This window comes from Gavialis gangeticus, unplaced genomic scaffold (genome assembly GCF_001723915.1).
Source record: "Gavialis gangeticus isolate Ggan-Ray unplaced genomic scaffold, GavGan_comp1, whole genome shotgun sequence".
NCBI classification, from domain to species: Eukaryota; Metazoa; Chordata; order Crocodylia; family Gavialidae; genus Gavialis; species Gavialis gangeticus.
In genome coordinates, this window is record NW_017729034.1 from 46,098,808 (window position 1) to 46,115,397 (window position 16,590).

General features: G+C 40.2%; 1 protein-coding gene across 1 annotated transcript in view; it reads right to left on the bottom strand.

The window, feature by feature from the left end:
• Positions 1 to 16,590, bottom strand: part of FMN2 (formin 2) — a 348,730-nt gene that overhangs the window by 267,517 nt on the left and 64,623 nt on the right. Inside the window, 1 exon segment of the mRNA XM_019527634.1 lies at positions 10,750 to 10,897. Within this exon segment, the coding sequence (XP_019383179.1) occupies positions 10,750 to 10,897 (148 nt within the window).

Here is a 16,590-nt window from a genome sequence, read left to right on the forward strand (position 1 = left end):
GATACTTACAGGGTATTTTGCACTTGTTAATAAAGTATAATTGTTCAAGTCTGAAGTGCCCTCTAGATGGGCTAGTTGTAATGTGTAATCTCATCCAAAGTATATAGAACCTTTTAAAAATATGGGTTTTAAAAGGACTATGGAATAGTTAAAGGTAGACATAGCTTGATGATGCATTACATTTTTCCCTCTTTACCACAGCCCTTTTACGACACTGACATTAATTTAATGGAACTTTTAGCTCATTGCTGCTCAAGCTTTCCTTATTCCAATTTTTTTCATACAGTAAAAGTCTCTTTGAGATAGAGGAACAGAGCTGCCAATGTGGCTAGTCCCAGCTGTACAGACATGGGAACATGCATTTCAGGATGTTCTCTAAAACATTTAATGTGGAGAACTGAGAAGCCCTTGAATCAGACTGACTTCCCTTTGGACAGAGCAACTATCTTCCCAGCCCAGATCTAATTTAGCATCATGGCACAGAATTGGCTATAACAAAATTTCAGAAAGCTGAACCACCAGTCAGACAAAAAATAAAAATAGCAATAAGTTTTCATTTCTAAAAGGAAGTGAAGTAAATTAGCTTCTGATCCAAGGATGACGACAGATAATGTGAAAACAGGAACAACCGTCATCACCCATGCATTGCTTAATTCAGTTTATAAACTTTTTTTTAAGTCCATTCATTTCAAAATAACAGTTTGAAAAAGATCTACAGCTCAAAAAACAAACAAAAAAACCCTAACAGCTCTTTGGCAATGAAAAAGAAAACGGTGAGATCAAAATCAAGATCATTTCTCTATTTCATTTCCTTGGCAGATTCACATTTGAAACATGTCTATCCTCTTTTGTACTTTAAAGGCTGGATAAGCCACAAATATTAGGGTTTGGGGGATTTTATGGTGGGGAGAAGGGAGGTTGAGAGTGAGAGATATGCATTTTAAAACAAAAACTTTAAAATACTGATCGACAGTTTTATTTAAGTCACACAAGTTAGATGGAAACCTTGATTCTGGTAATGCCATTTATTTCAGTAAGAAACACGTAGTATGCATTCCAGCTTTGTTTCTACAGTGTCGTATTTCATTGTTTGCCAGACAAAAAGAATTACATTTTGTGTCAGCAAGGATGGACTTTTACAACCACCAGGGCACATACAGTACTTTAAAGTTATTTGTTAAACCTTTAGAGAGAATAATGAAGAGGGGTTTTTTTTTCATCTTGTAATGGAAAAAGAAAGCACCATGTGGTTAAAAGAGTACAAGTAAAGTAATTCTGGCTTCCATTCTTCACTTTCTAAATACATGTTTGACCTTAAACCCCCTCTCCGTGCTGTTGCGTCTTAGCATGACGGGACAACACTTTTCTAACGGCAAAGGATATTGTCAGGCATTTTTGTTTTTCATTAACCCCCGTACAATGCTCTTAGAAGTATGTTCATAGAAGGAGCAGTGTACAAGTGCAATCAAACTCAGTATCATGGGAGAACAAAAAACCCCCCTAACAAACAGAAACAATCTTACCCAAACAAAAAAGGAGTATTTAAGCAGAATTTAGTCACCTAAATCCAAGAGGACATTCCCCCACCCCTCACCCCCCACAAACACTTTTTTTTTTTGGTGCCTTGAAGTCCACAGACATCTTCATTTTGACAGCTAAAATGTTCCAGGCCCTAGAGTGCCTGTTTCTGTGTAGGCCCAAAAGGGTTGTCATTTTGCCAGTCTGAGGAGCTCAGTGCCTATCTTCCACCTAAGTCCAGTCACTCCTCTACCTAGCTAAGTGCTTACAGACCAACAAGCCCTAATACCAAAGATTTTAGTAGCCACAGCAACTTGAATTTAGAAACACAAAATCCCACCATAAATGTACCCCCAAGAATTCATCCTTGATGGCAGCAAAATAACAATGATCTGATCAGAGAGAATGCAGTACACAACGTTGAGATGACATGATATGGTGATCTTATCTATCAAACTATGCAGAGGAAAAAGAACCATCTGTAATTCAAGAGCAACAATGTGATAATTTAGAAACTATTTCCATTCACCATTCTCAGCAGTCATAGTGACATACTAATAATTGATCATAGATGAAATATTCAAGTCAGGAATATGGTGCCAGTGGTGACATTTCTACTAACTATTTAACTACAAACCTAGCTGTAAATAACTATCAAAGCATTCTCATGTTTTGCCTTTATGTTTCAGAAGGCACAGTCACCTTAGGGCTTTCTTACACTTACATGTAGCATGTGCTAATTTTAAATCAGTTTTAAATTTAGCACGTTTTGAGAAGTCACACATTAATGGTTAATACCCCTATAATGTGCTCTGTTCTGAGCTGCCCATAAAAGTTCTGGCAAGCAGGGGAACGGCTAAGAGCCAAGTTAGCTCTGTGCCTGCCCCGCTTGCTTGCTCTCAGGGGCAGGATAGGTGGCCCAGTTTGTGGGCAGTTGGGGCTTGGCAGAATCTCATTAGGCCTGCCATATCCAGCCCCCTCTCCCCACCCCTTGTCCTGCCAGCCTGAATTAAGCTAGCTACAGTCCCCCACCTCCTCCGTCCTGGGGCTCCCTTCCTGCCCATCCTTCCTGGCCTTCACTGCTTACCTCCACACTCCCCAGTTTACCTGCATTGCAGGCACTGACCCAGGGGGAGCAGGAAGGGAAGGGGAACCCCGTACCCAACCACTGTCACTGCTCCCAGTGCCACTGGGCCCAGCCTAGAGTAGCAGTGGCAGCAGGCAGGTTCCTTGTCCCTGCTTATGCTGCCAGGACAGTGCTTGGAGCAGTAGGTGACCCAGGAGCTGCTGGCTGTGCTGCAGTAAGCAGGGATCTGAAGCGTGTGTGTTGGGGGGCAGGGAGGAAGGCCTGATCTGAGTGTGTGTATGTAGGTGGGGGAGGCTGGCACCCAATTGGGGCTGCTGCACTGCCCATCCCAACCCCCCCTACACCCTCAGATTGGGCCCACCACACTGCCCACACCCTCCTGCACCAGGAATGCCACAGAGTCCACTCCTCACCTCCCCACCCTACCAGCCTGGATTGGACCCACTGCACCATGCCGCCTGCCCCTCCGCCCCATCTACCCACTTGCTGACAGATTTGGTCAGCCACCTTGCACCCTGAGATTGGCCGTCCCTCCTTACATCCCAGTTGACCACTCACCACCCCCATGACAGCTCCCAGAACTGGAGGAAACAAACAGGGAAGAGAAACCCATCCAGGATACTGTTCTCTGCATCACTGTGGCTGCCATGGCACTACTGTGGTGTCTGGGCAAGTGGCTTCCCCTTCCCTGCCTGTTCCCCTGGGCCAGTGTTGAAAGTGCAAGTAAGATGCAGGGACATGGGGACCAGAAATGGGAGAAGAAAGCAATTCTACCTTTAGGTGCTATCTCTGTGGGGGAAGATTAAGCAGCTGAGAGCAGTGCCTCCTGGGATGGTGGAGAATCACTTTCAACCTGTTTCTGACTACAACATGAATTGCCCAAAATGAAATAGAGATAATCCTTGATGGAAGAGGATTATCTGTGAGCCACCCATAGAGCCCTTAACATGCGTTTTCCTACCCTAATGTGTGAACACTCCTGTTTTAAGCCCCCGCCCCTTTTTAAGGGCTCCTATTTACATTAACATGCAACAACACCCTTAGTGAGCGCCTATGTTCCAACACTTTACTCTTCTGCTAAGGTTAGACAAATTTTATGAAGAATTATCTATCAAAGTCAGGAAGATTCAAAACATTGTGAACTTGTATATCCTGGGAGACTTCAATGCAACAGCAGGTGCTCACAGTGAATCCTGGCCAACTTGCCTGGGTTCACATAACACAGGAAGTATGAATGATAATGGACAAAGGCTGTTGGAGTTCTGCTTGTATCATAACTTGTGCATCACCAACTCACTCTTTCAAACAAAGCTGTGGCACAAGGTATCATTGAAGCACACAAGATCTGGCCACTGACACACTTCACTTGGCAGTCCCATCCCAATAATAATATCCTCCTTACTTGTAGTTACCATCTGATTGAAATGCTGCCCATTCATTTGTGGTCACTAAGATCAAATTGAAACCAGAGAAAATCTTCTAGCTGAAGTATCAGTTTGGTGTGCATTAACATCACCAATATACCAATATATCTTATCTTCAGAAAACCTTGACGTTTATGGAGGCTCTGGAGGGCTGCTTCAGACCTGCCTTTGGGTGAGACTGAAGAAGAAAAGCAAGGAAGCCTTAGAAAAGATCTGCCACTACTGATTCTATACTTGGCAAGCAGGTCAGAAGAAACTGGGGTTGGGTTGAGGTGCACTCACAGGTATTGACTGTTTATCAAGGCCAAACAAGCTGCTCTATTAAATCACAAGAAGAATGCCTCTCATGGAATTTGGAAGAAACTGAGGAAAACCAGGAGTACTGTCCAACAAATATAAAGACACTGAGCCAATCATGGTTGCCTGGGTCCATGTGAGGAAATTCAACCTGCATTTGACACCAGAAACATCAGAGGCATGCATGATAGAATCAAGAAAGTGATAGGTGCAACTGCAAAGAAATCAGTTCCATTAAAGACAGCATCAGGCGAAGTCATAACAGACTGAAAGCAACAGAGGGAAAGATGGGTAGAACACTATCTTGAGATCTGTTTAAAGGGAAGTGATATCACTGATACAGCCCTTAGCTCTCCTGAGAGTCTGTCTGTCCTTAAAGAGCTTGATGATATTCCAAGTGTTGAAGAGCGAAGTAATGCCACAGACAATCTGGCTAGCAGCAAAGCCTCAGGAAAAGACAACTTTCCTGTAGAAGTGTACAAAACCTGTGCTTCTTCTCCACCTATATGCACTTTTTACTCATGGCTGGACAGTAGGGACAGTAGCACAAGACATGTAAAATGCCAATATAGCTACTCAGTCCAAGAATAAAAGTGACAGCTACTCATGGCATTTTATTACTAAGCATTATGGGAAAGATCATTGCTTGGGTGGGGCTCAGCAGACTTCACAGCCTGGCTGACCATATTCCCCGAGTCTCAGCGTGGTTTCAAGCTAGTAGATCCACTACACTACACGTATAATCTTTCCACAATAATAAATTCAAGAAAAATGTAGGGGACAAAGGATGCCTCCCCCTCCGCGCCCCAAACACACACCTTCCAAACTATCCTCATTGACTTGACCAAAGCCTTTTACCTTATTAGCCTCTAAATGACTGGAACAGATTGGCCGTCCACCAGAACTCCTCAGGATGGAATGCAGGGAATAGTCAGCTATGATACATCGATAGCTGAGGCTTTTGATATTCAAAACAGAGCCAAGCAAGGCTGCCTTTGCCCCAACCCTTTTGGGATCCGCCCCCCCGTCTTCTGATTTATGCTTTTGGGACCACCACTGAAGAAATTTAATCTACATATATGCTCAAATGGAAAATTATTCAACCTCACATGCTTTAAAAGAAAGTTCAGATTTGTGAGCTGCTGTTTGCTAATGATGCTGCACTGATATTTGACACAGAAAATGAGCTTCTAAGCCTCATCCCTTACTTCATTCATGTCTGCCAAGAGTTTGGTCTTACAATCAGCATCAGGACAACCAATGTTATGAGCCAGAACACCGTTTCACCACCAGCAGATCACAAAAGGTGAGAACACATGCTTGCAACATCAGCACTTGTTTGTATAGTAGTGAATTCTGGACCACATACTCTTCTGAAGAAAAGTGCCTCAGCTTTCACTTACATTGCCTTCACTACATTTTAGGAATTTCCTGGTGGAACAAGGTTGTGTACACTGAGGGCTTGCAACATGCCAGCTTTCTGAGTGAGCATTCTCTTCTCAGCCAACATCAATTTCAATGGCTTGATCATATGCAGATAATGGATGATGGCCATATACCCAAGGATCTCTTGTATGGAGAACTTTTTCCAAGAAGACCAATCACCATATGTGTGCATCTGTCTGTCTTCTGAGGAGATACACCTCCCACCCCAAGCCTACCAACATGGTGTCAAGCAGAGAAACTAAAAGAACCGTCCACCCTTTAATTTCTTTAGCTTTGTGGTAGAGGGCACTGTTAAGTGGGAAATACAGGTTTTAATTGCCTCAGCAAGGGGAGAGAATTTAATTTCTACATTCTGGGTGAGCACTCTAACCACTGATATATTGGATTAAAATGGGAGAAGCGCATCCCCATCATCATCATACAAACCTGAAAGATACTTTGTCCAAACAAAGCTGTTCAGTGATCTTGGTCCATATTTGTAAATAATTCTGGTGTTCCCAAAGCTTCATTTTCTAACAAAACTTTTACCAACATTTTTTCCTCCAACTTTAGCGCTAATGTATCCTTCCATTTAAGAATGAGCTCCATTCAAAATACCCCCTTTGGTTTCAGTTGGTCTACTTATGTGCCTAAAGTTAGTACATACTTAAGTGTTATGCTGACTTAAGGTCAGAAAGTTCAACATTTTATGTAATCAGCATCTTTTCTCCTAGGGATTCTTACTTCCTAAATTCACAGCACAGAAAAATTTACACCCTGACCATGTATATTAAGTAAAAAGATTTTAGTAGTATGAAACAGCTACCCTTCTGTGTTCTTGGAACCAACAGCTTTGATATTAAAAATTCTTGCCTGTTGCCTACTGCCTCTAAATTGTTTATAATTAACATGGTGGTCTAAGGCAAAAACTAACTTACACTGACTTATGAAAATAATTTAGCTGCTTATTTCTGAAGAACTATTTTAAGATCACTATTTAAGAATGTGTTCTCCTTTGTAACTTTAAAATACACATGCAGTGCTTACATAAAGAAGATCAGTGCAGATCTCATGGAGCTTTTTAAGCCTTCATTATTTATTCACAGCATTATTCACTTTCACTATCCTCTACAGACAGGCATGTAAAAAAATAAAAGTTATATTTTAGGTACAAAAAACTTGCACTGAACAGCAGTGGCAATAGCCCTCAATCTTTTTTTTTTTCCTATTTGGCAAACACATTCAAGCTAGAAGACAGATATTGCAGCTATACTTAAAAGATGCTGACAGTGAAGTAAACTTTGAAAAAATTGTTCCACATTCTACTTAGAAATGGTTATACTATATTTACCATTCATTTCTAATCCTGTATCCTTAAAATATAAGAGCATGTAAGATATAGGTGGCATTTTCTAAAAGCTTGCATGATCATTTTGTTTATACATGTGAATTGATGGTCCTCAATCATCACAACTAATTTTGGAGAGAGACCGGAATAGATAACAAAAGAAGCATGAGTCCGCAGGTGTGAACAATAAGAGAAGCTAATTAAACTCATCCTTTTTTTTTATGCACGCTCACACACAACAATAATACAGGATATTAAACAATACCAACTGCTTAACCCACTTTCCAAATTAATAGAGCTCTTAAATTCTCCATTTTATGAATAATTTTATCCATCCACATTTGTTACTATTTTTCTTGAATAAACAGTACATAGTTCATTCTCACAACTCTCCTTTAATCTCAGTTTCTTGGCCATCATTGTTTTGAACTACCTGGCAGAGCAACTTAAATTAATATTTAAAGCCAATAAAACAGAGCATCATGTAAACAGAAAAAAATCAATCTTTTTAAAACTGAGAAATTTAAGGTACATAATCTAGAACAGATGGAAAAAAAATCAGGGTTTTGGGAAGGTAGGTTTTGCTTGCTTGTATCAAAAAAATTCTAACACATCAGGAGTAGCATAGGCAGTTTCTTAAGGGGCAAAACTGTATTTATATTGTAACCGTTTATATCTAAAATGCATTAATAAAGACTTAGGATGTAAACAGTGGCTGAACCCTTTATGTCAGGCACAGGGATGCTCCGTTTAGAACTCCCCTCTCCCCTCCCCCCAGTAAAAAACCCTATTAATGAATGCTGCTACTGGGCCTGGTAATACTTTTGCTAAGGCCTAGATTTAGGTCATTGGCATACTTAGGCCACAAAATGTAGGTCATTGGCATACTATAAAAACCTGCCAGCCACATTAGTCAGAAGAAAAGAGGAGGTTCAGACCCTGACTGGCATAGCTCTGTCATCAAAAGCCTCAATAAAGACACAGCTACATCACAAAACTGTCCTTTTACTGGCATAGCTTATTTCTTTGCAAAACCCTACACTGAGCTATACCAGCAAAGGTCCGTTTAGCTGCTATAAGCTGCATTCATACCAGAAGCACTTTTGGTAACAGGGACAGATCCTAGGGGGAGTGGGGAGGGAGTAGTGGTGCAGTTGCATATCCCTTTGGTTCCTGCTGCACTCGAAGTTTAAAACCAATTACCCAGTGAGGAAAGCTACGTTTCTCTTCAAGCAGAGCTGAGGTAGTCAATGATTTCAAGACTTAATACTATCTACTGGATTCTTGCTAATTTCTCTGTTCATAGGTACCCTTGGTCCTCCACTAATCAAGCTACCTTGTCTTCTACAATTATTCTATCTGTTGTCCACTCTTGACAATGTTCCTCTGCTCACCCATTCAGCATCTCCAGTAAAGGTATGCTGCTACCTAGGAACCTGTACTAGGCAGTTTTGTTCCTAGTGGTTTCAGACCAAAACAAATCAGAAACAGAGTGGCAAGGGACAAGGCTGAAGGTTGGCTGAGCTATGCAGGTCAGAGACAAGAGGGAAAAGGAGAGGTGAAGAGGTAAGTTACAGAAGCAACCTTCTCCTGGGTTAACTGCTATGGGAGTCCGATTCAGTAGCACAACCAAAAAGGCATAAAACTGGTGTGGTCATACCCTGAGGGGTTGGTGTCCCTGGGTAGGGGTGCTGCAAGTGGCTAAAATGAGTCCCTCCCCCTGCTCCCTGGCCCAACCTGTTTCTGTATATTGAAGGTGGAGGGCAGTGGAGGTCAGTCATTAGCATGTTGTGGTGGGGGAAGCAGTGAGGGGAGGGAAACAGTCACAATCTGACCTCCACCTGTTCCGTGGTTGGGGGGAAATGTTTGGGAAGGGTTCTGAGCAAAAGGTATTTCTGGAAGCTGAGAGATCACAGGCATGAAAGGACTTTTCTTGAGGTGAAGGGGAAGATCATTATTGGGGTAGTGTGGGTTGAGGGGAAGGTGGGATTTGGAGGTAAGGGGGTGGCAGGGACTGTAGCAGTAAAATGGGGTTTGAGGGGGGTTGGGAACAAGAAGGACTTTGGGTAAGAAGTGCTCAGAGGATGTGAGGATGGCAATAAGGTTTGGGTTTTCAGAGATGCAGGGGAGAGCTCAGTGGGGTGTAAGGGTGATGAGGGCACAGGTGGGCTGGGGAGTGATGGGGATGGATCTGTGTAGGGAGCAGTGGGTTGAAGTGAGGTGGCAGACTGGGATATGAGGAAGGTGGTAGGGTCTAGTAGGGCTCAAGGCACAATTTGGTGCATAGCCATCCAGCCATTCATGGGTAAATGTGGGAACAATAAGGGAAAGAATGGAGCTAGGGGACGTTTAGGTAGCAGGGGCAATTAATGAAAAGGGAAATGAAAGGCACTTGGGGAATATGGTGGATTATACAGGAGATGCATGTGTTGGGGTGCATAAAACCAGCTAGGAGGTAGGTCTGGAGCTGGCAGACTGTCCTCCTCCCCCCACCCCAAATTCAGTTATATTTGTTTTTGCTTGGATCTTAAACTGAATAATATGGCCATAGGCCTCCAGCATATGAATAAAAAATAGTTTCTTTTGACTTGGAGAAAGGTGTGCATTTTGTTAAATGATAATGTACCACCACCTGCACCCCCTTTATCAACATTTTAGATCCAGCTATATTTGGCAGCATGGCATAGTGGTATGGCTATCCTGGCAAAGTGGTAAACACAGTCTTATTCTCAAGATATCCTTGGCCAAGAAGTCTGTCCCACCTCAAAGCAAATTTGAAATCAGCTCCACCCAAAACCTACAAGCAATTGAGGGATCTGCTGAAATAACAACTAATTCCTTAAACTTAAAGAAAGTAAGAAAGTGTGGTAGGAAACAGAGCTGAGAGCAGTCAGTGGCTTGCCAAGGTAGTCATGAGAATGTTGAGAACTCTTGGATGCTGGTACAAGACTAAATAATTCCCCCTGGATCTGTGGAATTTGCCTATCACCACCAACGGAAAATAACCTTCAATTTTTCTTTAGTAGCAAGCTTTTTTTTCCCTGCAAAACAAGGGGTTGACCCTTTTTATCTCAGTTTAAATACATGTTTTTAGCCAATGTTTAATAAGAATAATGAATTAATTAAATCAACACTTAAAAAACCCCCATCAGAACAGTTGGTATAGTAACCCCACAACACTTGAAACCCATTGAACTCCTAAACAAAAGCTCCCCCTGGTAGCAGAGGGAACTTGAGAATGGATCTGAAATTATAAGCACAGCCTGTTCTGAACCCAAAGAAAACAAGTTACTTTAGTCTCTCTAATAACCCTCAGAATAGCATGCAACCTTTAAGAGTCGTCTATACCCCAAAGGAAAGATTGCTGCAGGTCACGGCTGGACGGGATGTAAACCAAAGAACACATTATACATAGACAAGTCTGATGCGTTACAGTGCACATCTTGGTGTTTAATGAAAACCAAACCCACACATATGCTTTAAGTCAAATTCACACAAGATATCACTTCTACCTTTATGCCAAAATTGTCAAACAGATACCAGAAAGTTAGGTTACTAAGCAAGCAGTTAGACTTTCCATAGTTTTCAGAATACAGTAGCTGCTGAAGTTAAAATAAAGTATTCTGTTCTGCTAAATTTAAAAGTCATACCTGCTTCAGTATATTTGACTCTCTGCTCTTCATCTGGAGGCTTAGGCGGTGGCCACACGGACGGTACTCTCCTTGGAAATCTGCCTTCTATGTAATCTGGTGAATGTGTGGGTTGGCTAACTGCAGCCCAAGTATACAGCTGATCTTGCTGTGGTTTAAAAAAAGAAGGAAAAGAAAAGAAAAAGAAAAAAAATAGTTGAGAAGTTCATTGTATGAAAGAACTAAAGCAAGTTCAGAAATGTCAGAAAAACTTTCTAACATAAATAGTTCATTATTCATTCCTAAAGCAACACAAACATCTTGATTTTACAAGCTTTACCTCATGATGATTCTTTTGCCTAAATCAAAGAAAAAGAAAAAAAAGAAAAAAATATTCCCAAGAAGTGCATTAAAAAAAAAAATGTTACTCCCTTTTTTCCTGAAGACACAACCAACTCTAATCCATCATGATCACACCTCTAAATACAGGTTCAATCCAAGGATTCGGGTAAGGAAAATACTTTGTAAAATCCTTAAGTGTGGCAAAGAATGTATATGCAAGGGGTAAGAGAAGGCAGACATATTTTAATTTGTCCAGTCTTTGCTCTTTGTAGTACTGCTGATCTGTTTTCCCCATTTACTTTTTCATCTTAATAGGAAAGAGAACAGAGATTTTCTTTTGAAAGTGAAATTCACTATTCCACAGCTCAGGACAGATGGGATGTACAGACCTTCACTCTCCCAGGAGAATCTCCCAGTAAAATCCCATGACTTCTCCTGAGATACCACTGACTCTCCCAGGAGAAATTAATGTACTGACAATAGAAGAAGGCATGTTTTTTTTAATATGCACACCAATAGCAAGTGAGCTCAGTCAATCAGAGCAAACAAACCCAAGAAACATTAGTGCAGCTGTCACTGAACTTTCTATAACACTGTGACGCTTACTGGCAGCAACTATACAACTAGCCAAGGTACTGATCTAGAAAAATCTAATATACTGGAAAAACTATTATTAGGATAAATGTTAAGATAAAACATGAAACCTCAACATTAGCAACAAGATAAAAAAAAATATACTCATATATAAAATGACATATTGGAGCTTTTTTCTCAGTATTCAACATCATAGTGGTTATTGCTTTTTATCTTTTGCTAGTATTATATTACTAAATTTGAAGCTGCTTCTTTACCAGGTTGTCATAGTTTGCTAAGCTAAATGTCTAAGATTATTATATATCATTTACAGAATTCCCTACAGTTCATCATAAACATGTTAAAAATTAATGTGGGGCAGGGGGAATTAATACAACTTTTGCATACTTCTAATTGGATATTACATCTTCCCTCTGCCAATATATATGATGCCTAAAAGAACATGAATCTGTCAAGAGAACAATGATGGAAGCTTATTAAAAACTGTAACAGTGTCAGAGCCAAAGCAAATGAATCATTTTACAGAGAAAAAGGGTATCCCCTTCTAGTTTCTGTGAAAGAAAATAGAATGCATTAGACTTCTCTAGAATGGGGAAAGGAATCAAAAGACTGACATGCATGCAAAAAATAAAATAAAATAAAAAGTTCAAAACAAGGATTATTTTTTAGCCTCAAATTATATTAGGCTAGCCAGATTTGAACTTGATCCCACCTCTTTCCTGAGATTTTGTTAGTCATGCGTCTCATTTGCTAACTTGCTGCACATCTGCATCCAGCTGATTGGGCTAATCTGGTTCTTTCACTTATTAGACCCCCACCTACAAACTCTTTCATCTTGTGCACTTGTCTGTTAGGTTCCCTAGTTTGTTGTGGGGAAGTGGGGAAAGAGTTCTTCTGTTTACCATGGGTCAGGGATTGCTCTTCTGTAAGGTAATTAAGAAAAACAGGAGGATAACATTGTACAACATAATACAAAATTCCAAAACTGAGATTAAAAAACCCAAAAAACCTAAAGAGGAAAAATAAAAGACACACACACACACACACACACACACTTCAGAAAGTAACAACGACTTCAAAATAAAACCATTTTGTGTACAACGATCATGTACTGGACCATCTTTCTTTTCTACATAGTCATAAATAAATGGGTGCATTCAAGTATGCTGCCAGTCTTTCCCACTGCTGTGTAGTTTCTCAATCATTGCACATGGTTTTATTTTGAACTAACTGTTATTTTCTGAAACACCCTCTCCCAAGGAGAGAAGCCAGAACAAAAAACTTTTGGCTCAGGCAGGCTGATCTGCTTTCATTACCATTAGGTTACATGCAAACTATAATTTAAGCAATGGCAGGAAAGAGGCTTGATTTTTTCTTAGAAGTTCTTCCCGGTTATATGAACAAAAAATGATTAGACTGGGAAGATTAGATGGATATAAAGCATAAGCCTGGAGTCCAACAGCAGGTGATATTTTGGTGTTTATTTAAGAAAGCAAAAAGGGAAAGAGATATGAAAAAAGCCTCCTAAAGATATTTCAAGTAAAACTTCCTAAAACATAGCACAAGTTGTTAACAATAAATAAATAAATTGTAAAATAAAAAAGAATATTTGAATTTTAAAAGATGCAAGAGAATTTAAAAATCTCAGTATACCTGGAAACTATATTATTCATGAGCTTTCTTAGTGAGTAATACAATGTGAAGTATCTCTGTATTCACGTCTGTATTTTATAATTAACATCATGTGACCTGGTTAGAGGCTTCTGGCTCAGGATGTGAATTATTTTTTAGCATATACTATCGCATGCTTTCATTTTCATAGTTCAGCCTAGGTGAAATAGGACAATGAGTTTCAACCAGGCAAAACAGTTATGCTCTTCTCAAGACAGCAATTTTAAATATCATACCATCTCGGGGAACTTTTGCCATATTTGGAGAAACTGCTGTACCAAGCTTGCATGTAACAAGATATGTAATTACATCAGAATATTCTATACTCCCCAGTGGAATACCAAACATGGAAAAAAAGAACCTGGGACTGAAACAGCGCTTGTAAATGTCTAGGTTTTTATTGCTTCATACCTTCACTGGACAAGATAAAAGGTTATTCTCAATTCTCATGCTCTTCAAAGGCTGACTAAGCAATTGAATTTCCTCAGTCACTAAAGATGCTTCCAGATTTGATTTTCTTGGCCCCCTCTGTCTTTGGTTTCTTAATAGTTAATTCAATGGTCTGTCTTTTTCAAAGAAACAGCATGTGAATTAAGTGGCATTCACATAGTAACTGAAAAGCTTTGAAGAAACAGCCATTTAGTTCAGTGATTAGTACCAAACTTAATAATGCTGCTACACAGTAAGCCACCATAAAAGTTAACATAAATTTTTTCCACATTTGCCTTTCTTATAAAAATTCACATGTTTGTATAGGCTTGTATTTGATCATCTCGTTCGGAACAACTTAATTTCAGAAGGCAATTTCTGGCCTCCCTTGTCTATGCTGCATTAAACTTTATAACCATAGCTGATAAAATCTCTTACCATGATCAAACTTGGAGAAGTTTTGGAGTTTCCACTTCATCCTGCTCAGAATCAGCTACTTGCTAAAAAGTAGCATAAGAAAAGAATATAATAGGAAAAGAAAATAATAATCCACCCTTTGAATCATGCTATTCTTTATTCTTCTGCAGACTTCATTTCTAAGGAGACACATGGCAAGCTAACTTCTCTAACAGCTCAGCATGACTGAATTTAATGTCAGGAACAGAATCCCTGCTTGCATATAGCCTTATGGAGTCATTGCCTCTGCTTTTGTTAAACTGCAGAATGCTCATACATGGGTGAGGCAAGCAGTCTGCAGAATCTAAGGATAGCTTGTGTCAGTGTCTGATCAATAAACATTTAGTGGCTCTATTACCTTTTATAGATGCCACTGCTCAGAATTATTCCAGCACTTTCAAATCTGCAGTTCAAATCTCTCCCCTTCCTGTCCCCCCCAGTCTAATGGTGAAGTTGATGTCTCTATGCTTAAGCCAGCCTTCAGCTCATTATCACTAATGACAGCTATAACGAAGTGGGGGGGGAATAAATTAATGCTACAAAAAAATTGTCACAAAAGAATTGTTCCTTAAAGTGCCTGAACAACAACAAAAACCCTATACACAGACTTAAAATAACAGTGATCTCTGTTGGTTTTTCTTATGACATGTAGGAATCAAAGGACAGAAAAGGTATGATTCTATGCAGCAGTTATGCGCTCATTACCACGCACTTGCATCTTTTGTTGACTGTCAGATAGGGATACACTAAAAGATTGAGGACCAGGAAATCTATTGTCTGAAATAGTTAAAAAAAAAAGTATGAGCTGTGTGGATGTGTAACTGAAATCAATTTATAAAGGCCTGTCCAAACTGGTTGCTAAAAGCTTAAGTCAGCAACACAATCCCTAAAAAAAAAATCTTAAAAGATGCCTTTATGATGCATTTGGATAACAGTCAAGAAAAAAAAAGTTTAAAGGACTAGACTGTATGCCATGGGAAGAGAAGGAAAATACAGTGCAGAAGCATATTTGTCCTAGCAGTAATAGGCTTAAGTCTTCTAACCTCAGCACCTCCTAAGACAGAGGCATCCAACTTATACTTACACCAATGTAAACTTCTCTACAGACACCACCTTACCTACATCAGTATCAAGTAACACTGGAATTGTGTTATATTTCTGCATGTAGCCCCACTTCACATGGGGCTAACACGGGTGACTGGTACCTCCTGAGCTGGGGGGGGGGCACTTGCCCCCCCCCCCAGCAGCCAGTCAGCAACTGGGGGGAGGGAGGATGTCCCCCCACAGCCAATCACACCAATCACTTCTGGCTAATCATGCTGACCCGAAAGTGCCAGCGGCGTGCCTAAAAGTACTAGCAGTGCTTCTCCTGTTGCCCCCACACCAGTGCTCCTGCCTGCCCCCCTGCCCATCGCTTAAGTGGGGAATGCTGGCTGTCAGGGGGTGCACGTGCACCCCCTATGCATCATCACTGATCACTAAAGAAAACTGTCCAAAAACTATGACTGCATTCAAAGTTCCCTGAACAGAGGAGGAACAGCAAGAGTTGGGATAAGCACAAATGCTCCTTGTACCCTCTTCTATATTTGTATGGGGCTATATCCAATACAGCCTTCTGTCGCAAGGTAGGAAAAAAGGTACCAGGTCTGGTACAGACTATACCAGGTATGCTTGTATGTATACGTTGGAAATGCTAAATTTAGGAATTTTTTTCTTCTTTTTTAATTTTTTTTTTATACATATCATATCAGCAATATATGAACTATGCATAATATACATCTGTTACAATAAAGATGAAAAGAAAAAAAAGAGGATGTAAGAGGGAGGCATAGAAGAAGAAAAGTATACAAGGACTATTTTTTTATTACCCAAGTAATCTAAGAATTTTCTCCAAATAACAGTAAACTTTCCATAGCAGTTAAGCCTGATAAATAGGGCTCTCTCCAGAGATAACAGTTGTGCCATTTCATAGCACCAGATTTCATCCTTTGGAGATGTCCTACTCTTCCAATGCAGTCGTATAATTTTTTATGTGGCTAATAAAGCTCAGTGTAAGAGTGTAATCTAGGTGTAATTCAGTTTGAATTCTTTAGGGATGTACCCAAGAATACACATACATGCCAAAGGTATCAGTACTGTGTTTAAACTGTTAAATCAAATTAGAATTTCTTTCCAAAAAGAAATGACAATAAGGTATAACCAAAACACATGACTAAGCACTGCATCACATCTCCATCATGTCTGTCTGAAGACCTTTAAGAGTGTTATGTATAAGTTGTTACATTGGCCCAGGAATTGCAGGATGGAAAAGCAGATCTGTAGGCAAGATTCTGCTTTCTGAATAAACAAGCTTGTTTATAAATAAACAGC